The sequence below is a fragment of the Ipomoea nil genome, unplaced genomic scaffold (genome assembly GCF_001879475.1).
Source record: "Ipomoea nil cultivar Tokyo-kokei standard unplaced genomic scaffold, Asagao_1.1 scaffold2826, whole genome shotgun sequence".
Lineage (NCBI taxonomy): Eukaryota > Viridiplantae > Streptophyta > Magnoliopsida > Solanales > Convolvulaceae > Ipomoea > Ipomoea nil.
Window position 1 is genome coordinate 5,279,806 of NW_017619254.1, and position 23,301 is coordinate 5,303,106.

Consider the following 23,301-nt stretch of genomic DNA (forward strand, 5'->3'; position numbering starts at 1 on the left):
GGCATTGTGGACACATAATTCTAAATTAAAGAAATGCATATGTATTATTTTTTGTTGTAACTACTAAATTATTATTTATATAATTTAATAAGAGTAAAATAGAGTACTAATTATGCCAACTTTGATTGGGATGAGGTTCGAACCTAAGATCTTTTTTTTTTTTTTTTTTTTTTTTTTTTTTTTTTTATTGAAATCAATGAGTAAGTTAACGGTGAACTAACGTCAATTCTTAAAATTTTAACGGAATTAGTAACGGTGTGTGGGTATTTTAGGAAATTTTAGTGTAAAATTTAAATCTGATCAATCTTTTAATCAATCTGAGCCATTCATTTGATTAAAATTTGTGACCGCCATTTTTTCTACCCATTATAGGCCTAACTCTCTTGGGCTCTTATTAGTATATATATATATATATATATATATATATATATATATATATATATATATATATATATATGAGTCATGAGACCAAAAAAAATTTCGAAATAATAGCCAAATAGGCCATCGAAATATACACAAAAATGCAATTAGGCAATTGAACTAAAAAAAAAATACAATTGGGTTCCTGAACATTGAACAACACAAAATGATGCAATTGAATCCAAAGTGACATGTTTTACTTGTTAATTAATTTGCTGACATGGATGTTATGATATTAAAATAATAAATTTTTATTTTATTAAATAATTTTAAATAACAAAATAAAAAAAGGAAACGACTTCGTCTCCGACAGCCTGGAGACGAAGGGACCATGCCGGAGACGAAGATACCCTCTTCGTCTTTGAACTGCCGGATTCATCTCCGACAGGAGACGGAGTCATTTTTTTTTTATTTTTTTAATAATAATTTTGTTATTTAATATTATTTAATAAAATAAATATTTATTATTTTAATATTATAACCTTCACGTCATCAAATTAACAAGTAAAACAAGTCACTTTAAATTTAATTGTATTATCTTGTATTGCTCAAAGACCTAATTACATATTTTTTGAGTTCAATAACCTAATTGTATTTTCGTGTGTAATTCGATGCCTATTCAACCCTTATTTCAAAAAAGTCTAATGAAAATCCGTGGATGGTGCCATTGAAAGTTATCACATGTTCAAGCGACTATAATATAAATTGTTAAAAATATAGCGGCAAACACCTAAATTCTGAAGTTTTAAGGGCTAAGTTGCAATTATAAGCTAAATTCCCCAACTTCAGTATTTCGCACTTCGCAGGAGAAATTGGAAGCGCAGACTAGACTGCCATTGAAAAGCTCAGTAGCCGCAACGCACCCACGGCGACGCGAGAGAGATAGGGGGAGAGAGAGAGAGAGAGAGAGAGAGGGAGAATGCCAGGAATAGGATTGAAAACTCTACAATTACTGAGTCGATGTTCTAAGCAAAGGCATGGATTTCTCTATTCTCACCAAAACAGAAGCTTTTCTGCTCTTCCGAGCTACACCCAACACGATTATCTTCAAGACCAGGTCCTCTCTCATTTGCATACATTTAAGTCTACATATGAACCCTTGTTTGTGTTTTGAGATTACTTCTGATTTTTGTTTTGTTTTATATTGTTTTTCTGTAGTTGGCTCATAAAGTAAAAAAAAAAAGTTTCAATTTTTTTTTTATACATAAATTACATAAAATTTATTGAAATGCAGAAATGTTGTTACTCTTTATTTATTTATTTATTTTTAAAAAATATTTTTGGTTTTCATCATAGGTTTTAGTTGAAGGAAGGGCGAAATCAAGAGCAGCAATACTCAATAGACCTTCTGCACTCAATTCTCTCACTAGCTCTATGGTTTGATACACGATCTCTCTCTTTCTGGGTTGTTCTGTAATGCTATACTGCACATGAACTTAAAAGTGGTGTTTTCTTGGATTGAAGGTGGCTCGCTTGAATAGATTGTATAACTCGTGGGAGGAGAACTCTGAAATTGGATTTGTTGTTATGAAGGTAGTACAGGGCAATGTGGCATAAAAAAAGGAGCCATTTTTCTTCTTCTTAAACATTAGTTTTTGGTTTTAAATGTTAAATGGATAGTGTTGAATGGGAAAGTTGGAAATGGTCTTATGTTTTCACTTACATTTGCCACAGGGGAATGATCGAGCTTTCTGTTCTGGAGCTGATGTTGTTACGCTTCATCAGTTGATTAATGAAGGTTTGCTTTGCAGTTTGCACACTTAATGTATCTGATCTTTTTGGCTGAAATTCTTGTTTCTGTTTCTCGTTTTATCTGTTAATACTGTTAAGTCGAAGGATTTTCAGCTTTTGAATTTGTTTAAAGAATCTTAAACTTTTCAAGTTTAGATTTTTTTAGTTCTCTTTGTGATGTCTAAGAATTTTATTCTTCTTCCTTCACCTAGAATACGAACTTCTTCTTCATATACTTAACAATTTAGAATAGTGTACTTATTAAAGAATACATAACACTTTTATAACAATGATCTCTTTGCAGGGAAGGTTGAGGAATGCAAAATTTTCTTCCAGACACTGTATAATTTTGTCTACCTTTTAGGAACATATCTGAAGCCGAATGTGAGTATTTTTGATTCATATTTATTTTTTGACATTTACACTTGACTTTGTTTCCCTGCTGAAGCTTCAAAAATGGAAGAGTTTAACTTCTATCAGCTTTCTATTATGTCGTGATGTCATTATTTTGTCTTACATTGATATGTACTGCCAATATTAAGTGCCTATGTGAATCGTATAATTTTTCTAGCATGATTGGCTGAATATTTTGTTCTGTAAAAATTCAACAACTTGATGGATAGGAGAATAGAAAATCTCTTAACCAATAATATGTATTTCTTTGCATCTTCGTGCTCATACCCTTCTTGATCTGTTAAGTATTGTTTTTTATATACTTCATCCTTCTGTGGATCATTTCTACAGGTTGCTATCTTAGATGGTGTCACGATGGGAAGTGGGGCAGGTATTGCACTTCCTGGAATGTTTCGCGTCGCGACTGATAGAACTGTATGTAACCATTTCCTAGATCCGTAAAATGGTAGCAGATTTCTTTGTTGTTTGATTATTAATTATTTTGGTTCTGATGATGTTTGAATGTTTTGAATATAATTACAGATTTATTCTTCCCCAGAATCTCAAATAGGGTTTCATCCTGATGGTGGGGCCTCATACTATCTTCCTCGTCTTCCTGGCTACTTAGGTAATGTTTGGAAAACAATCAATATCTTCTATATCGGGTTTAACTGATTAATAAGCTACCTTAGATGAGGAATTACGCTATGATTTTCTAAATATTTTCCAGTTCAATCTCCAACTTCTATTCTATTTTATTTTAAATTTACTTTGGTTATGTTATAAAGTTTCTAGGTGCCATCACCTACATTTGCAGGTGAATATTTGGCTTTAACGGGAGAAAAGCTTAACGGTGTAGAAATGATTGCCTGCGGTCTTGCAACACACTATGTATTAAAAGAAGTTAGTATTACATTATGTGCATTGTATATTACTGAAATTTATGTTCTTAAAGATTGCACTGCTGATATTCGCATCTTACAGAGGCTTCCCTGGATTGAAGAACGGCTTGGTAAATTGATGACAGACGATCGTTCTGTTATTGAAAATTCTCTTGCTCAATATGGGGACCTTGTTTATCCAGATAGGAGAAGCGTGCTTCACAAGTAATGTCCTATCTTTAATTCAACATGCTTCAACCTATTCATCCAAACATATTTTCGACTTTTTGCATCCCAATTTTACACACGGTCTATTCAATCTTTGAATTTCTTCTCCAATGCAGTAAGTTTGCATTGATACCCTTCACAAACATATTAACTAGAACTGGTTCACATTCATCATTTAAAATTTTTAATAGGTTATACTAAATTAGGGTAAAGGGTCAAATAGGCCCCTTGAACTTTAGTTGAAAAGTCAAATAGCACCCTAAACTTTCTAAAGGTGCAATTACACCTTATTAACAATTTATTTTGATGCAAATCATGCAATGAAGCCCAACAACTGGTTAATGACCTGCTATCACAAGTCATTAGGGTTCCAGCAACCCGCCTGCGAGATTCCGGCGAAATTTCAGGCAACAAAGTGACTGCGAATACCTTTCGCCGGAATCTCACTGGCGGGTTGCCGGAACCCTAATGACTTGTGATAGCAGTTCATTAACCGGTTTTTGGGCTTCATTGCATCAAAATAAATTGTTGATGGGTGTAATTGCACCTTTAAGAAGTTTAGGGGGCTAATTGACTTTTCAGCTAAAGTTCGAGGGCTTATTTGACCATTTTCCCTACTAAACTGTGTTATGAGATTGTTTTTCATCTTTAAGTCCATTGTGAGCATATAACCATTAATGTGTATCCAACTATCAGCTTAGGCTTTTAGTTGAGATGGAGCACATGTTTCAATGTCCATGACTCCATGGTTGTTATATTTTTTCAGGTTTGAAATGATTGATAAATGCTTTAGTCCAGACACGGTTGAGGAAATTATTGAAGCTCTGGTAAGGCTGAAATTGTACTATAGAGATGAAATGTAGAGAAATTTTTTTAATTGCTTAAATGTTCAACATATGAGAAGGGTTCGGTCCTTCTCAGGAAACTTATTGGGTTATTGTCTTCTTGTCCATATTCCCTGCCCCTTCGGATACGGGTTTGTTAGCATTTTGTAATTTCTTGCACTTCTTTTAGCCAATATCCATTTTGTGGTAAATAGAAATGTGCAAAAATGATTCATTCAGGAAAACGAGACAACTGAGTCATACGATGAATGGTGTGCTACAACTCTTAAAAAGATAAAAGCAGCATCTCCGTTAAGCTTGAAAGTCACTTTGAATTCAGTAAGCTTTTATTCCTTTTCATTTTTATTTCGTAAAATTTTTTTCTATAATTCAAAATTATAAAGTTTCAGTGCCGAACTTTAGATTAGAGAAGGGAGATTTCAATCACTTGATCAGTGCCTGGCACGTGAATATCGCGTATCCCTGAACTGGATTTCGAAACAGGTGTCTGGTGATTTCTGTGAGGCACGTACTTCTATATCTGGCTCCTAAATGTTACGAAGTTTATTAGAATGATCGTGCGTTAACTTGCAATGTCATTATCTCCATTTAATGCAGGGGGTTCGTGCTAGATTGATCGACAAGGATTTCAGTCCAAAGGTATTGAATGATATCCACGTTTTCTCAGTCCATACAAATGGCAATGCCAATAAGTTACATAATATTTTCAGCATTGATCTCTCGTCTCGTTCATTTTCCTGAATTAGAAATGAATACTTAGCGAATGCCTAATTGATATCTCGGAATAAATTTTCAGTGGGATCCACCACGATTGGAGGACGTTACGAAGGACATGGTTGAATCCTTCTTTGCCCCTCTGGGTGAGTTTGATTCGGAACTAAACTTGCCAACATCAATACGAGAGCCTTCAGTTTGATCTCTGTTTCCGACTACAATTTCTGTAAAATTTTCAAACTACAGTTTTAGATTTGATAGGAAGGCAAGAAACAATAGCTTTTTGACCCACCCAACAGGCCAACACCATTAAAGATTGAGTTTTATTGGTCATAAATTGGAGAGGAAAGATACACTTTTAGTTATTTATAATGAGATTTTGAAATTTAGTCATTGATTTTAGACTTGCTATGTCTTGAATTCTTGATTTTTTATGTTAGCACAAAGTTTAGTTTTTCTTTGGAAGAATTAGGCGGAAAGGTTAAGAGGGAGACCTAAGAGGCTTGATTTTCAATCTTGGCCGTTGATCCCTTAGTTTTTGTGGCTACAATTTGTCCATATGAGAATAAGTTCTTAAGAGAAAATTAAAAATTTGATGGGAAATATTCATTGGGCACGTGACTGTATACATGCTTGGTATTTATCCCGTATGCCATGAGGAGCAATTCCTGACCTCATCCAACATTATTTGGTTCCAACCTGACTCGAGTAGAGATATAGACCCATAATCTAGTATATGAGCCATTGTATAATACCATGGGCTCGATCTCGACCTTGTAGTTCGTAATGACTCCCCTGAGCTCGAGTACTTCTACCCAAAAGGGCAAATAAGCAACGGCACTTGGCCCGGGGCCGCTTAGGCATCTTACAGCATGTGGACGCCTCAACCTTTAGAAGAGAAATAAGAACCAAAAATGCGGTGGCATTTCGTACTTATTACAAACTTTACTATGCAAACTTGAACGCTAACATCGACAAATTTGATCAAAAGCCTGCCGTTTTGGCGGGGTGGACTAAAAAACCCATTAAATTACGGGCCATAGAATTCAAAGCCCGCCTCGTCTTTTTGGCGGGACGGGACGGACTAGTCCGTCAGGCTAAGCCCATTTTGACGGCTTTACTTGAAAGGTTTTTGCTTCACGAAAGAGTATTCTTGTGTTTAACCTGACTAATGTATATGGTGCATTTTCAATTCGTTTAAATTTGTTTAGGATAAAGTTCTTATCTACCGATTTATTTATTTATTTTATTCTTTCTTTTTAAACGTTGGAATAGAAAAAAATAAAGAAATTCACATAAAATCTCTGCATGACAACAAAGAGCTATTCAACTATTCAAATGCTGAACATGCTCTGAAGCTTTTGAAAAAGCATATTTGTCAATACTCTAGCCAAGCCTAACCAGCATATAATTTTCTTTGAAATTTGAAGAAACCTTAGGCTTTGGTATTTATAGATTAATAAATTTTAGTCCTAGATCAATTATGTGAACTTCAGTGAGTATTAAGTATTGTGCAGATTGTTTGTGTCATGAAATATTGTTTTAAAAATAATCAAGTTAAATTACCTTAGACTATGATGACTCTCGGTATCATTATCCATATCCCTATGTTTGCTTTATCTCAATTAGGATAATTAAGTAGTCCCAAATATTTGATTACATGTGATAATAAATCATGAAGTGAAAAAGAACATATAGATTAAAATGCATAAACAAAATTGAGAATCAAGATTTTGACGTGTTTGAATCTATGGGGCCTTAGCTAGCCTAGAATGAAGCTCAATTCGCTATACATTTTTAATTACATAAGACATAGAAGCTTATACAAGCAAGTACGAAACTTGAACACTTATCATTGCTCTTTGTGTAACGATCGACTTAGGAATTGAGAACACGACTCCTTCGTGCTGCAAGATCTCTCTTGCCTTTAGATGAAACTCTTATTGCAGATATGAACTCCTATATATTCACAAAGATTGGTAACCAATTTCCTCAAGATTATTGTGTAGTCTCCTTTAAAAAAAGACACATGTCAAACTTACGATGAATTAACCTTCTAAACAAGTCATATTGGACTTAATTGAACATTTTTGTCCGATTTAGGCGATTTGAATGAAACCTTTTTTTCATTTTTTTTTTTATTTAGAGAACCCAATTGCACTATCTGATTGACTTGGGAAGCCAATTTGACCATTTTTCTGATTTTGTATAATGTATATACATTCAGTACTTTTAGTATATTAAAAATGTATTTTTTTTAATGATTCACATAGCATTGTGTGGCAAATTATATTATGCACCGCGGTGCATAATCGATTATGCACCGCGCGTCTTTTTTTTTTAAATGAAAATTAACAGTGTTTATTTCCGCCGTTTCGCACCCTTTTGCAAAAAGTAACTCTGTTATTCAGTGTCATTTTGTACACACTGCAGTTTTAGTTGAACACAACTACAGTTTCATTTCGATATAACTATAGTTTCATTCGATATTTATAGACTCAAATATGTGAAAATGTTATTTAATTTTATTTTATATACACTATAGTTTTATTAAAACACAACTACATGATCATTTTGATATAATTACAGCTTCATTGTACAATATACACTCAAATATGTGAAATGTTATTCAGTTTCAGTTTATATACACTGCAGTTTCATTTCACTATAACTACAGTATCATTTTGATATAACTGCAGTGTCGGTTTGGATATACTGTAGTGTCAGTTGGTGTTTAATACACCAAACAAACGGACTCCGTTAACTCTAACGGCGGGCCGTTTCTTTACTTAAAGAAACGGCGCCGTATATGGGCCGCGGTGCATAATCGATTATGCACCGCGGTCTATAATATAACAACTGGCATTGTGTTGACTATTGTCAATACAAAATTTGGGCCAATCTAGTTGCAATCTTACTACTTTAAACCCAAATGCTAAGGCATTCAACTTCTGTGTATTTAATGGCAAATTATGTTGTGCATCCGTGGTGCATACGGATGCAAAAATGACGTCGTTTTATTAAAAACGCGCGTCTCACTTAAAAAAAAAAAATTCAATTTCGATTCCCAGCAACAACATTATATTGTGCATAATTTAAACTATATATCCAGAATCAATGAGCTAAAATTCCAGAATCGATGAACTAAAATTCCAGAATCTATGAACTAAAATTCCAGAATCGATGAACTAAAATTCCAGAATCGATGAACTAAAAATCCAGAATCAATGAACTAAAAATCTAGAATCAATGAACTAAAATTCCAGAATCTATGAACTAAAATTCCAGAATGAATGAACAACATAATGCTGTTGAGGAGAATCGAAACTAATTTTTTTTTAAGTGGGATGCGCATTTTTAATAAAACGACGTCGTTTTTACATCTGTATGCACCATGCATGGTGCACAGCATAACTATCCGTATTTAATGCAGAGACGGTATCGATTCCTTCCAACAAGACTTGGGAATTTTGCCATACCTTGCACATAAAGACATTGGACCAGTTGGCATTGTTGAGGTCTATAACGACTAGTCTATTAGGACTTGAAGGGCTTGCTCAGTTCGAGGATCACGTTGGAACTTCATTCAGCGGATCCGAGTTCAAATTCTGATTATGAGCCGAGCTTTGGATTTTTAGACTTTGATGTTGACTTTAATGATGATGGATATGTCGAGTGATTTGAGCGTGCTAAGGGCGCAGTGGAGCTCGGTAATGTGGTGGGCGCTAGAGGAGGCTTGGTCACTATAGGTGCGCAAATTATGCTGTGCAACCGAATGCACCTTGCAAGGTGCATACGGTTGCAAAACAGCGCCGTTTTGGTTAAAAAAACGCGCGTCCCACTTAAAAAAGAAATCAGGTTCGATTCCCGGCAATAGCATTTTTATATATCCAGAAATTCATAACTATATAACCACAATTTCATAACTATATATCCACAATTTCATAACTGTATATCCACAGTGAATGAATGAAGTAAAAATCCACAACGAATGAATGAATGAAGTAAAAATCCACAATGAATGAATGAATGAAGTAAAAATCCACAATGAATGAACTAAATATCCACAATATATGATTGAACTAAATATCCACAATAAATGAACTAAATATCCATAAATTCATAACTATATAACCACAATTTCATAACTATATATCCACAATTTCATAACTATATATCCACAGTGAATGAATGAAGTAAAAATTCACAATGAATGAATGAATGAAGTAAAAATCCACAATAAATGAATGAATGAACTAAATATCCACAATATATGATTGAACTAAATATCCACAATGAATGAACTAAATATCCATAAATTCATAACTATATAACCACAATTTCATAACTATATATCCACAATTTCATAACTATATATCCACAATAATGCTATTGCTGAGAGTCGAACCTGATTTTTTTTTTTTAAAAGTAGGACGCGCGTTTTTAATCACTTTGAATTCAGTAAGCTTTTATTCCTTTTCATTTTTATTTTGTAAATTTTTTTTTTCTATTATTCAAAATTATAAAGTTTTGGTGCCGAACTTTAGATTAGAGAAGGGAGATTTCAATCACTTGATCAGTGCCTGGCACGCGAATATCGCGTATCCCTGAACTGGATTTCAAAACAGGTGTCTGGCGATTTCTGTGAGGCACGTACTTCTATCTCTCGCTCCTAAATGTTATGAAGTTTATTAGAACGATCGTGCATTAACTTGCAATAATGTCATTATCTCCATTTAATGCAGGGTGTTCGTGCTAGATTGATCGACAAGGATTTCAGTCCAAAGGTATTGAATGATCCACGGTTACTCGGCCACAATTTGTCATGTTTTTTTACATAATATTTTCAGCATTGATCTCTCGTCGTTTATTTTCCCGAATTAGAAATGAATACTTAGCGAATGCCTAATTGATATCTCGGAATAAATTTTCAGTGGGATCCACCGCGATTGGAAGAAGTTACGAAGGACATGGTTGAATCCTTCTTTGCCCCTCTTGGTGAGTTTGAATCGGAACTAAACTTGCCAACATCAATACGAGAGCCTTCAGTTTGATCTTTGTTTCCGACTACAATTTCTGTAAAATTTTCAAACTACAGTTTTAGATTTGATAGGAAGGCAAGAAACAATAGCTTTTTGACCCACCCAACAGACAACACCATTAAAGATTGAGTTTTATTGGTCATAAAATGGAGAGAAAAGATAACACTTTTAGTTATTTATAATGAGATTTTCAAATTTAGTCATTGATTTTAGACTTGCTATCTCTTGATTTTTATGTTAGCACAAAGTTCAGTTTTTCTATTAGGTTTTGGCATTTTTTAAATTATTTTTTATGGGTCCATAGAAAAGTATGAGTACATTTTAGCTATAAAGTATTATACGTTTCAAGTCTACTCTTACTTTTTAGCCTTGATTTTCAATCCTGGCCGTTGATCCCTTGGTTTTTATGACTACAACTTATCCACATGAGAACAAATTTTTAGGAGAAAACTAAGAATTTATTGGGAAATATTCATCGGACACGTGACTATATACTTGCTTGGTATATATCCCATGAGGATCAATTCCATCTGATATTATCCAGTTCCGACCTGGCCAGAGACAGACCCATAATCCACGAGCCATTGTGTACTTCTACCCTGAAGGACAAATAAGCAATGACACTTGGCTTTTGGTTGCTCAGGCATCTTACAACACGTGGATGCCTCTATGCGGCCTCCGAGTGCATATGGAACTCGTGGCATGCATGTCGTGTGTCCGCCATTTATCCCCTCTTGACCCCTATAAATAACATATTTATTGTTTGGCGGAGGAACTTTTGGACTTTCACTTACCCATTACTTACTCGGGAACTTCCGACCGACTATCATTGCTTCCCGAGCTCATTACTTAAACCAACAAAATTGAGACACCAAGATTTTTAGCATGGTTTATTTCGTTGAATCCATGAGGCCTTAGGTAGCTTAGAATGAAGCTCAATTTGCTATGCATTTTTAATTACATAAGACATAGAAGCTTATACAAGGAAGTACGAAACTTGATCTTTTGTCATTGCTCTTTGAGTAACAACTAGGGAATTGAGAACACGACTCCCTCGTGCTGCAAGATCTCTCTTGCCTTTAGATAAAACTCTTGTTGCAGATGTGAACTCCTCCTATTCACAAAGATTGGTAATCAATTTCCTCAAGATTATTGTATAGTCTCCTTCAAAAAACACGTGTCAAACTTACGATGAATTGACCTTCTAAACACGTCAATTTAGACTTAATTGAACAATTTTTTTCTGAATTAGGAGATCTGAATGAAACTTTTTTTTACTTAGAGGACCCAACTGCACTATCCCGTTGACTTAGGGAGACAATTTGACCCATTTTCTGATTTTGTATAATGTACATTCAGTACTTTTAGTATATTAAAAAAATATTTTTTTTTAATGATTTACAAAGCAATGTGTAGATCATGGTCCATACAATAATTTGCCTATTTTTAGATGCAATCGTTATGCTATGGACCCGTGTCCAGCATGCATGCTGGAGACGGTAACGGTGCCGTTAGGCACCGTTCCTTTCCACCTTTTTTTTTTTTTTTTTTTTTTTTTTTCATTCAGACCACTTTGTTATAGGAGTATATGTGTTCATAATTGTAAGTTCATAATGTCAGAGCTCTGTGTTCATAATTGCATAACTGTACATTCATAATTCCGTAACTGTACATTCATAATTCAATAACTGTAAATTCATAATTTTCGAAACTCTATGTTCACAATTTTAGAGCTCTATGTTCACAATTTTAGATCTCTATGTTCATAATTGTAAGTTCATAATGTCATAGCTCTGTGTTCATAACTTCATAACTTACATTCATAATTGCATAACTGTACATTCATAATTGCATAACTGTACATTCATAATGCCACAAACGAATAACGGCGAGACAAAATCAAAATTTTGTTTTTTTAACTGGAAGGCCGCGTTTTCCCATAAAACGACGCCGTTTTGGACTCATGTCCACATCATAATTTGCCTTTTAGATGCTAGTTCTAAAATTCTTAAGGGGCCTAATTTGGGCCAATCTAGTGGAAATCCTAATACTTTAAACCCAAATGCTAAGGCATTCAACTTATGTGGGGTTTAATGCAGAGACGGTATTTGTTGGGTCGTTATATCGTGGACCACAATGCACGTGCACCGCGATTAAAATGGTGCCGTTTTTTTTTTAGAAAAGAAGCGGCGCGCCGTTAGTATTAATGGATTGCGCATCTTTTTATATGTTAATTACCAACTGATACTACAGTATATCTAAACCGACATTGCCTCACGTATTATTTTTATATTATCAAATGAAACTGCAGTTATTGCAAAATGATACTGTAGTTGTGGTGAAATGAAACTACAGTGTATATAAAATGAAACTGAATAACATTTTACATATTTGAGTTTATATTGTACAATGAAGCTGTAATTATATCAAAATGAAGCTGGGATCATGTAGTTGTGTTTTAATAAAACTATAGTGTATATAAAATAAAATTAAATAACATTTTCACATATTTGAGTCTATAAATATCGAATGAAACTGTAGTTATATCGAAATGAAACTGTAGTTGTGTTGAACTGAAACTGTAGTTGTGTTGAACTGAAACTGCAGTGTGTACAAAATGAAACTGAATAATAGAGTTATTTTTTGAGGAAGAATGCAGAACGGTGGAAAACGGATGTCGTTTCTTTTCATTAAACAAAACGACGTCGTTTTGATGCGCGGTGCATAATCAATTATGCACCGCGGTGCACGATATAATTTGCCGTATTTGTTCCTTCAAACAAGACTTGTGAATTTTGCGGAATGTTATGCTGTGCAACCGTGTGCACCATGCAAGGCGCACACGATTTCAATTCATAATCGGCTAGACCCTTATACTCAGCCTCGGTGGAAGACCTAACCACTGGTGGACTTGCGATTTACCAGACACCCAGCCCAGTCCGAGTCCGAGTAAGCATGGATGTCGGAGGACAGTGATGAAGATAGCTTCAGACCATATGCTTCTGTGCCCTTCACATACCGAAGAACCCGTTTAAGCAAACCCCAATGCTCATTAGTCGGAGTGTGCATGAACTGACAGAGCCTGTTGACGGCGTACGATAGGTCCGGACGCGTGATAGTCAGATACTGTAGGCCCCCAGCTAACCGACGATACTGAGTAGGGTTCTCATATGGGCTCGTGACCGGAGATATGGCTTGTGTGACCGCAGCTGGAGTGGACAGAGGTTTGCAGTCATACCCGCGCGAGTCAAAATATTGGCCATGTAACGACGCTGAGAAAGTAGAACACTGTCTTTCACCGGAATAGTTTCAATGCCGAGGAAGAAAGTTGGAGTGCCCAAGTCTCGGATCTTGAAAGTGGTAGATAGCTGGTTAAGGAGAGATAGCAGTAGTTATGTGTCGTTGCCAAGCATGATGGTATCGTCCACATAAACAAGCAGGTAAACCCGTGACGTGCCTCGTGTGTAGTAAAAAAGCGAGACATTAGTTTTAGACGCCACGAAACCTGTAGTCAAAAGAAAATCACGTAACCGCTTAAACCAGGCACGTGGAGCCTGTTTAAGACCATAAAGAGACTGTTGTAGACGGCAGACATAATCCGGATGGGTTGAGTCCTCATACCCCGGCGGCTGTCGCATATAGACTGTTTCTGCCAAATGTCCATTTAAGAAAGCATTATGAACATCCAGTTGTTGCATAGTCCAGCCCTGAGATATAGCAAGGGCGAGCAATATGCGAACCGTGGTTGGCTTGACCACTGGACTGTAGGTTTCAAAGAAGTCCTCACCAGCGACTTGATTGAATCCCTTTGCCACTAAGCGAGCTTTGTAACGCTCTATGGCACCATCGGCCTTCCGTTTGGTGCGATAGACCCACTTGCAGCCCACTACATTCATACCAGGCTTGGCCGAGGTGAGACACCATGTATTATTATGCAGCAGTGCATTAAATTCCTGATCCATAGCATCCCTCCACTGTGGGTGTGCTACGGCCTAAGTGTAACAGGTCGGATCGGTTGAGGCGGTTAGAGCCTGAAAGGGCTCGTCTGTGCCTCACGTCATGTGTCAGAGTCGCATGACATGACCCCGATCCTGGGGTTGTGCCATGGCTCGGCCCCGGACTCGGGGCCTACGCCGTGGGACCACTTTGTCGGTCGGCTCCTGTTGTATTGCTAATGGTGGCACTTGGACCGCCAGCGGTAACTCATTAAGCGGTGCAACTTGTGACCGCGAGATTATGGGACTTGACGCCCAAGGGACGACATACGGAGTGCTCGCAATCCCGCCTTGCTCGTGTGAACCTGTGGCATAGGGAAACACACTTTCGTCAAACCTGACATGGCGACAGATAAAGGTCTTCCCAGATACTGGGTCCATGCATCGTTACCCCCTATAAGACGTAGGATAGCCTAGGAAGACACAGGGTGCAGAACGATACTCTATCTTATGGCGGTTGTAGGGCCGTAGATAAGGGTAACATCTGTACCCAAACACGCACAGGAAAGTGTATGGTGGAGTTTTGTTATAGACAGACTCATATGGACCGACAAAATTTTTGAGTGCAGACGATGGTAAACAATTTATGAGATAGGAAGCTATTTCAAACGCGGCATCCCAGTGTTTGATAGGGACTGAGCTGTGCGCGAGCAAAGCTAACCCGGTTTCGACAATATGCCTATTCCAGCGCTCTACTCGGCCATTCTGCTCATGCGTATAGGCGCAAGACTGCCTATGCACAATGCCAAGAGACTGAAAAATTGAGTGTAAACGGCGATATTCGCCTCCGAGATCGAACTGTATGGACTTGATAGAACGCAAGAATTGGCGTTCTACCTTGACACGGAAAGACTCAAAAGTTTTATAAATATCTGATTTTAATCGCAAAGGGTAAAACCAGCAAAAACGTGTGTGGTCGTCTACAAAAAGAACAAAATATCTAAAACCCCCGGCAGAAACAACGGGTGCCGGTCCCCAAATATCAGTATACAGCAAGTCGAGTACATTATTGTTAGAGGAAAAAACCCTATCTAGTGGGAATCGAGACGATTTACCGAGTTGACACGACGAACACAACTGCGGCACACTTGATTTGGATTGAGTGACCGGGCATTTTTGTAAGACACGGATTTTGGGCACGTTCATTCGGATGTCCAACCCTGCGATGCCAAATATCAGGTGGCGCACGAGCAGTTATTAACGCAACATGTGCCGAGACATTGGTAGCTTGTACAAACCCCCCATGGTAGGACCACTAAGGAGCACCGCCTTGGTGTGACAGTCCTTCACAACAAAATGATCATGGTGAAATTCAAAATAAACATCATTGTCAATTGCAAAGCGATTAACCGATAATAATGGTAAAGAAAGACGGGGGACATGTAATATATTGTTTAATTTTAAAGTTCTAGACACAGAGTTTAGTGATGCATGGCCAACACTGGTTATACCCAAACTTGATCCATTGCCGACGCGGAGGACATCACCGCCGGAGTAGGGATCAGATTGCGCCATCATCATCTGATCGGGTGTAGCGTGTGACGACGCCCCGCTGTTCGGGTACCATGCGTCCGCCACGACTGCACCATCCTCGCCGGGAACTGCAGCATGAGACTGCGGTTGCGGTGCGCCGGCGTAGCGTTTGAAGTAGTGGAGTGCGGTATGCCCATGCGAGCGGCAGATTTGGCACCTCGGACCGCCACTACCACAGCCTCTGCCTTGCCCGCCACAGTCCACGGCCGCCCCGACCTCGCCACTGTCCAGAACCAGCGTGCCGGGGACCACCGCCTGCCGCTTGGTTTTGTGCATAGCAGTGACCAACAACCATCGTCGTGTGCCCTGATGGACCTCCGGCAGTGGAGAACTCATCCGCCCAGATGAACTCTTGGGCCTGGAGATAGTCCGAGAGCTGAGGTATCGACACTGGTGCGCCGGACGCCGCGAGGGACGACGCCATTGACCGGAATTCTGGCCGGAGACTTCGGAAAACCCAGAGGTTTTGTTCATCAAGCGAGACCGATCGATCGGCCAACGCAAGATCCTCCACCAACAATTATGCTCGGCCGAGGTATTCTGCGAGAGTGCTATCGCCCTGCCTGAGCGACTGGAACTGAGCGAGGAGATTGAGACACCTCGCCCAAGTTGAGGAACCAAGCGCCGCCGTGATCGACGTCCAGACTTCTTGCGACATCGTGCGGCCAACAGCAAGGTAGAGCACCTCATCGGCCATCGAAAACACGAGGAGTGACAGGATTGATTGATCCTGTTGCACCCATATGCCGTGCACCGGATTCGCCGTTGTCGTGGTCGTGACGTCGGAAGCAGCTTCACCAGACGCCGGAGTTTCAAGAGTCGCCGGCGGACATGGCGTATCGCCGGTGACGAATCCAAGGAGGCCATGTCCACGTAGAAAGGGTACGAGTTGGGTACGCTAGAAGAGAAAATTTTTCGTGGTAAGCTTCATGGATATAAAATGGTGAGCCGAGGCAAGGGTGTTTGGGGTGGAGGGGGGTGGTGGTGTTGCGGCGGTGACCGTTCTTTCGCTAGAGTTTGTCGACATAGTTTTGGGAGAGAGAGAGTAGGATCACCTAGCTTACTGATACCAGATGAGTGAAACTAATTATCGTTAATTCAAACTACGCTAAGTTATAGAGATACTAAAGAGATTAAAGTCCTATCTAACTACCCCTATACAGTAGCTATCAGTTACAGGACTATTTCAACTATAATGTTACATAATAAATAAATGGGAAATATAACATTACTAACATTGTGGAATATCTTTATCAGATTAGATATGCCACTCAATATTTTTCATTAAAACTAAGTCTACCATGGTTTCTCTGCTAAATCTTTTGAGATCACATACTGGAATCTGGAACAGTAAGGGGACCATTCGACAATCTGAGAACTTCACCTCCATACCCGCCGCCTCAGCAGTCGACGTAGCCCATATAGCCGGATCGTCGGTAGTTTAAGCGGTAACAGCTTTTCATTAGAGAAGAGCTCATCCGCAGGAAGCATAATCTCAGAACGGTCAAATTGGAACTCGAAATCCGGATTATTGCCGAGAACTTCTGGATCTGAATCTTCCTGCTTCTCATCACCGCACTTGTCCGCCGCGCGTGGTGGTGAAGATGAATGCTTAGCTCGGGAAGCCTTCAAGGATTGTGTATCATCCATAACCTCACTACTAAATGAGGTTCCAGGACTCAACTGGCCATAAGACTGGTACTTGGAAGGTAGACAGTCTAGGAAATTCTCCGGTGACATCCCAGTGTTGTTGACGCACGCCGACACCATCTGTAACTAAGGACATTGCGAATGGAGTAACTAAGGACATTGTGAAATTACACTTATGCCTATGGTATTAACCATAGTTTAATAGAAATTTAACTGAAAGACCAAATCGACTACGTTTTAAAGGTTTGAGGGACCCAATTGAATGAAATTCACAGTGAAGGACCACATTGCAGATCGTGTTAAGGATATGTGTGGCTGACATCTTTTTTATATGATTAGTTCTAGTTGCATTCCTTTTATGTAGTATTATTAGACTGGTTGTTACAACAACCTGCTAACTACCTACTATCTTCTCTTCCTTGTATGCTATTTAAAGCTGATTGTTTTACATCAATAATATCAGTTAAGTTCATAATCTATTATGGTATTAAGAGCCTAATTTCTCCTACAAAGTTTTTTTTTTTCTCCTTCCCCTTCCAAATGGCTTCCTCTACTACAACCACAATAATCCAATTAAATGCCCCAACACACTTCCCAATTAGACTCACGACCGTGAATTTCCTGGTGTGGCAGCGTCAAATTCATGCCACACTTGTTGGGTTTAATCTCTTTGGCTATGTTGATGGTACAACTAAGGAACCAGCTAAATCCACTAATCATGCTCAAACTTCTGTCAACCCGGCTCATTTAGCTTGGTATCGTCAAGACCAAGTTATTTTCAGTGCTCTACTTGGGAGCTGTATTGACACCATACAACCCCTTATCTCCTCGGCTACGACAACCCATGATACGTGGCAACGTCTTGTTGCTAGTTACGCCAGTGTCTCACGAGGACGTATCATATCCCTCAAGGCCAAAGTCAAGAGGAATCCGCGAGGGTCTCGATCCATCACCACTTATCTCAATGACATGCGAGCCATAGCTGATGATTTAGCATTGGCTCAGTGTCCCGTATTTGACGAAGATCTAATCGTCTATGTATTGACTCAGCTAGGAGAGGATTATAGTTCCATCACATCGGCCATCCTCGTTCGTGAGAAGCATCTTTCTTTTGGCGAGTTGGCAGATGTCCTGACTAACCATGAACGCCAATTGACAGACACAGATGCTTTGCGTCAGTCCTTTTTTACTACTGCTAATGTTACTCAACGCACCTCGTCACCCCCGCGGCGCAACCACCAGTCCAACACCAACCGGAGGGCCCGCAACAATAACAATCATTATGGCTCTAATCGGCAACAAGGGGGGAACACAATCGCTTAGGTATCATCTGTAAGTTTTGTTATCTTACGGGTCATGAAACAAGGGTGTGTCGCAAGCTAGCCCGATTTTAAAAGGAGCATGATGTTCTTCCTGTGCAATCCTATGTATCTCCTACAGCCAATTCAATGACTAGGGCTTCTCCTCCCTGGATGTTTAATAGTGGGGCGTCGCACCATGTGACACCAAGCCTCGCTCCTCTGCAGACTTTCGCCGAGTATAGTGGATCAGATGAAATACGCCTGGGTGACGGTAATTCCTTACAAATATCCCATATTGGCCAATCTGTCATACCCACTCCTTCTAGTGTTCTCACTCTAGATAATGTCTTGCGTGTCCCACAGTTACACACTAATTTAGTTTCTATTTCCCAGTTATGCAAGACTAATCGTGTGTCTGTTGAATTCTTTGATTCTCATTTTCTGGTCAAGGAACTTCGAACGGGGATTCCACTGCTACGGGGAGTGAACATTAATGGTGTCTATTTTGGACCAGTTGCCTCTCACCAAACAGTTCATGCTACGCAGTTGCCTTGTTTGTCTCAGTGGCACCAACAACTTGGCCACCCGTTGAATAAGGTGTTGCAACTTGTGTTGCAACGCTGTAATGTTCCAGTCTCCATGTCATCTCTGCGAAAATTTTACTGTTCCTCCTGCAATGTTCATAAAAGTCATAAACTGCCTTTTTCTAAAAATACACTTGTTAGCACTAAATCTTTGCAACTTGTTTATACTGATGTGTGGGGACCTACTGAGAACTCTATTGATGAATTTCGCTATTATGTCATTTTTGTAGACCACTTCTCAAAATACATTTTTGTTTATACCCCATCAATGTATAGTATCCTCACTACCATTGGAGGATGTGATCCAACTTTTTTACTTTGAGTTTTATCTGATAGTGTGTTCGAAACCAACAATGACTTTTCCCAAACAATAACTAAGGCAATATAATTTCTCCTATTTACGTAGTAGAATTAATGTGTACTATGAAATTTCTTCCCAAACTTTAGGGTCCCATGGATCCATAATTCCAACTTAGAAAAATCAGTAAAGTTACTAGTCTTACACAAGTTTGAATTTCTTCCCAACTTTAGGGTCCCATGGATCTATAATTCCAACTTAGAAAAATCAATAAAGTTATTCCCTTATTTGAGTTATTTCAAGAAATGAGTTATTCCGTAAGGAATAACCGTTTCCAGGGGACCTAAATGGAATTATATGCTCCTAAATTTTTGGGAATAGCTTATTTATTAAAATACGAAAACATCCTTTAAAGTATAAAAATCAGATGAGCTTGCGAAAACACTGAGGAGTGTAACTTTGTGCGAAATGCTCGTGGTTGTAGAAATGCTAAAATGGTGAACTAGCACTTGTTTGTTCACTATTTTATATGGGTGGTTGATATAGTGAATTCCTCCTAGAGATAGGAATAGAGTGGACGTAGACTGAGTTTGGTCGAACCACTTTAAAATTCTCTCTCTCTCATTTACTTACTGCTCTCACATATATTTTACATTGCATGCATGGTATTTGCTCTCACACCCAACTCATATACATTTCTAACGTATTGCATGCGTTAAATATCTATTTAATTCTTCATCTTTGAATATAGCACTTTACGTACATGTATTTCGATGTTCACTCTAAGTTTGATTTTCATTAATCTGATTTATTTGAAGTTATTTTGATAAAGTGTTATAAATTTTAAATTGCTTGAAAAGTCTATTCACCCCCTCCCCTCTAGACTTTTCACCATCTAACCGAGACCAATAGATCACTGCATCAAGATCTACTGCTCATGGGATCATTTAGACAAAATATGATGGATAGAATTTTGAACGAATATACTGTCTTATTTTGGCCTTTACAAATTATCCTCTTAAACAGAGTTATTACAATAGAGTTTTGGAGATCCTAAAATACTTTCCATTTCGTTAGAATCATCAAAATCTAAAGAACATTATTCTAATATAAAGGAGAGGCAAAAATGTAATGATTTTTGTAGGGACTTCTAGCATGGTTCTAAAACTTTTAATTCAAAAATTGTGATGGTTAAAAAATATTATTATTTTTCTCTTTTATTTCTTTAAGTTTTAATAAAATAAAGTAAAATATTGTATAACTATAGATAATTACTCCGTATTTGATAGTGTAAATTATTGAATATGAGGACTTTCATTACTTAATATACTATAGAGTTATTTTGTATAGTATGTTAAATCATATATAGTAGTTCTCTATTTGTATTGTTAATGTAATTTTATAATTTTTATTGTTGGACATTTATTTAATTGTGCAATACACTTTATTTAACTAGTATGCATATATGCCCAAAATTATAAATAAAATTATAAATCAACTATTTTTCTTAAAGAATGATATTCTCCTAAAGAATTTATATCACTAGAATATATTCACCCTAAAAACAATATTTTATATTGAAAAAACACAATGACAGCATGAAAGCAATAGTCGGGACTCAATTGGAGAGTGTTTGGTTGGATGAAAACATTTTTCATGGAAAATGTTTTCCTCATTGTGAAGGAAAATGATGTTTAATGTTGTTTGGTTGGATGAAAAATATTTTTTATTAGAAAAAATTTTCTTTAAGAATGAGGAAAATCAATTCCTAGCTCATTCTAGGTATTTTGTTTTCCATGGAAAAATAATATGACAACTTTACCCTCACCATTCTTTATTAATTACTCGTATTATTATTATTATTATTATTATTATTATTATTATTATTATTATTATTATTATTATTATTATTATTATTATTATTATTATTATTATTATTATTATTATTGTGTAGAGTTATATTTGTCATTATACTTATTATTCTTTACCATTTCAACTCAACCAAACAATGGAATTCATATTCCCAGTAATTTCGTTTCCACCAACCAAACAATGGAATCTATTTTCTTAATTTGGAATTTATTTTCCATGCAATTTCAATTTCATGTCCCTTCAAATATTTTCTAGCGAACCAAACGTAAGTGGTGGATGATTTTTAGCCTTTAGTGGGAGTGTGAGCTTATCTTGAAAAGTTAAATGCATGCATGTTGGAATTGTCAAATTCTTTTTTGTACGTAATTTATCAAAGTTTAATCATTTCAATTTTCATGTGTTCCAAAATTGTACCATCTCTCTTGAGCATAAACTAACTCAGTTAATTAATTTGCTAATAAGTTGGTGTTGTCAAGAATAGACTAGAAGCTTTCCAACTTTTTTTTCATCTTTATCCTTATTATTTTACTAGTTTTTCTATGCGTTTTGCGCGAATAAGATAATGCCCAATACTTATTTTTAAATAAGTATTTCAAAGTATATCAATGCAATATTATATAGAAGATGTTCATGTATAAGTAAATAAATATTGAATTTGTTTATTTAAATCGGTAATTTAAAGTATATAAATGCAAGATAATACATGAGAGATTGATTATATATAACTGTCACCAAAATAAATGTTTGCAACTTTGTAATAACGTTAATGTAAGTACTAAGTCTAAAAGCGATAGTCTAACTAAATACTCTTTTTTATTTAAATTTCTAATTCTCTTTTGGGTAACATTGTTATTGTTTTCATCTTCAATACATGTCCTTTTTTTTCTGTTATTGGTAGTGTGTCATGTGCAATTGGGTTATTGGTGACATCATAGAGGAATTCATCATGCAATGAGATTATGGTGTATGAAGTTTTAGATTTGTCTTGTTGTGTATATGACTGAGATCTTAGTTGTGCTATGAACTTTTTATCTTACAAGAACATGTTGATATTTTATAGTGATAATTTTTCCCTACATGTTTCATGTGTTGTGAGACATCTAATTCTAAATTAATTAAATGCATATGTATTATTTTTTGTTGTAGCTACTAATTTATTTTTAAATTTAAGTAATAAGAGCAATAAAGTGGGCAAATTATGCTATGGAACCGTGTCCACATTGCAAGGTGGACATGATTCTAAAACTGTTCATAATTATGAATATATAGTTCAAAAATTATGAACATATAGTTCTATAATTATGAACATAGAGTTGTGAACATATAGTTCTGTAATTATGAATATAGAGATTCAATAATTGTGAATATGAAGTTAAAAAATTATGAATATATACCTTTATAATTATGAACATATAATTCAGTAATTATGAACATAGAGTTCTGTAATTGTGAATATAGAGTTCAATAATTGTGAATATAAAGTTCAATAATTATGAATATGAAGTTCAAAAATTATAAATATATAACTTTATAATTATAAACATATAATTCAGTAATTATGAACATAGAGCCGTGTCCACATTGCAAGGAGGACACAGTTCCACAGCATAACAATTGAATAAAGTGGCGTACATACTTTTCATCAACAATAATGAAATCATTGATTTTTTTTTTTTTTATTTCCATTCGTTGTTGAGACAAATTGTTTTGAGAGTTTGTCAATGACAATTGCTGTTAATAGATGATGATAATAAATAATTCAAAATATAAGATTACAATAGATATTATTATAATAATGTAGTTAAAATTAACTT

At 36.7% G+C, this 23,301-nt stretch overlaps 3 protein-coding genes across 3 annotated transcripts; all 3 read left to right on the plus strand.

Moving 5' to 3' along the window:
• The first annotated feature begins 1,226 nt into the window (after positions 1-1,226).
• LOC109158658 (3-hydroxyisobutyryl-CoA hydrolase-like protein 2, mitochondrial) lies at positions 1,227-5,616 on the plus strand. Its single transcript, XM_019306550.1, has 14 exons — positions 1,227-1,477; positions 1,717-1,797; positions 1,885-1,953; positions 2,095-2,158; positions 2,456-2,535; positions 2,896-2,979; positions 3,088-3,172; positions 3,362-3,447; positions 3,529-3,650; positions 4,420-4,480; positions 4,718-4,816; positions 4,901-5,002; positions 5,096-5,137; positions 5,295-5,616. Exons 1-14 carry the CDS (start codon positions 1,340-1,342, stop codon positions 5,412-5,414), a joined length of 1,233 nt encoding a protein of 410 aa, XP_019162095.1. The 5' UTR covers positions 1,227-1,339; the 3' UTR covers positions 5,415-5,616.
• A 3,264-nt stretch (positions 5,617-8,880) lies between these two features.
• On the plus strand, positions 8,881-10,401 carry LOC109158790 (3-hydroxyisobutyryl-CoA hydrolase-like protein 2, mitochondrial). Its single transcript, XM_019306682.1, has 5 exons — positions 8,881-8,887; positions 9,645-9,673; positions 9,760-9,861; positions 9,958-9,999; positions 10,147-10,401. The coding sequence occupies exons 1-5, from the start codon at positions 8,881-8,883 to the stop codon at positions 10,264-10,266; spliced, it is 300 nt and encodes a 99-aa protein (XP_019162227.1). The 3' UTR covers positions 10,267-10,401.
• A 7,571-nt stretch (positions 10,402-17,972) lies between these two features.
• Positions 17,973-18,755, plus strand: LOC109158791. Its single transcript, XM_019306683.1, has one exon. The coding sequence runs from the start codon at positions 17,973-17,975 to the stop codon at positions 18,753-18,755; it is 783 nt and encodes a 260-aa protein (XP_019162228.1).
• Positions 18,756-23,301: the final 4,546 nt, after the last annotated feature.

Bases quoted from the DNA above. Each gene is read 5' to 3' on its own strand.
- LOC109158790 (XM_019306682.1), top strand. The intron at 9,674-9,759 runs GTAAGCTTTTAT...GCCGAACTTTAG, and splicing joins TTTTAATCACTTTGAATTCA to ATTAGAGAAGGGAGATTTCA. The intron at 10,000-10,146 runs GTATTGAATGAT...ATAAATTTTCAG, and splicing joins ACAAGGATTTCAGTCCAAAG to TGGGATCCACCGCGATTGGA.
- LOC109158658 (XM_019306550.1), top strand. From the start codon at position 1,340: ATGCCAGGAATAGGATTGAAAACTCTACAATTACTGAGTCGATGTTCT. The intron at 1,478-1,716 runs GTCCTCTCTCAT...TTTTCATCATAG, and splicing joins ACGATTATCTTCAAGACCAG to GTTTTAGTTGAAGGAAGGGC. The intron at 5,138-5,294 runs GTATTGAATGAT...ATAAATTTTCAG, and splicing joins ACAAGGATTTCAGTCCAAAG to TGGGATCCACCACGATTGGA.
- LOC109158791 (XM_019306683.1), top strand. From the start codon at position 17,973: ATGGCTTCCTCTACTACAACCACAATAATCCAATTAAATGCCCCAACA.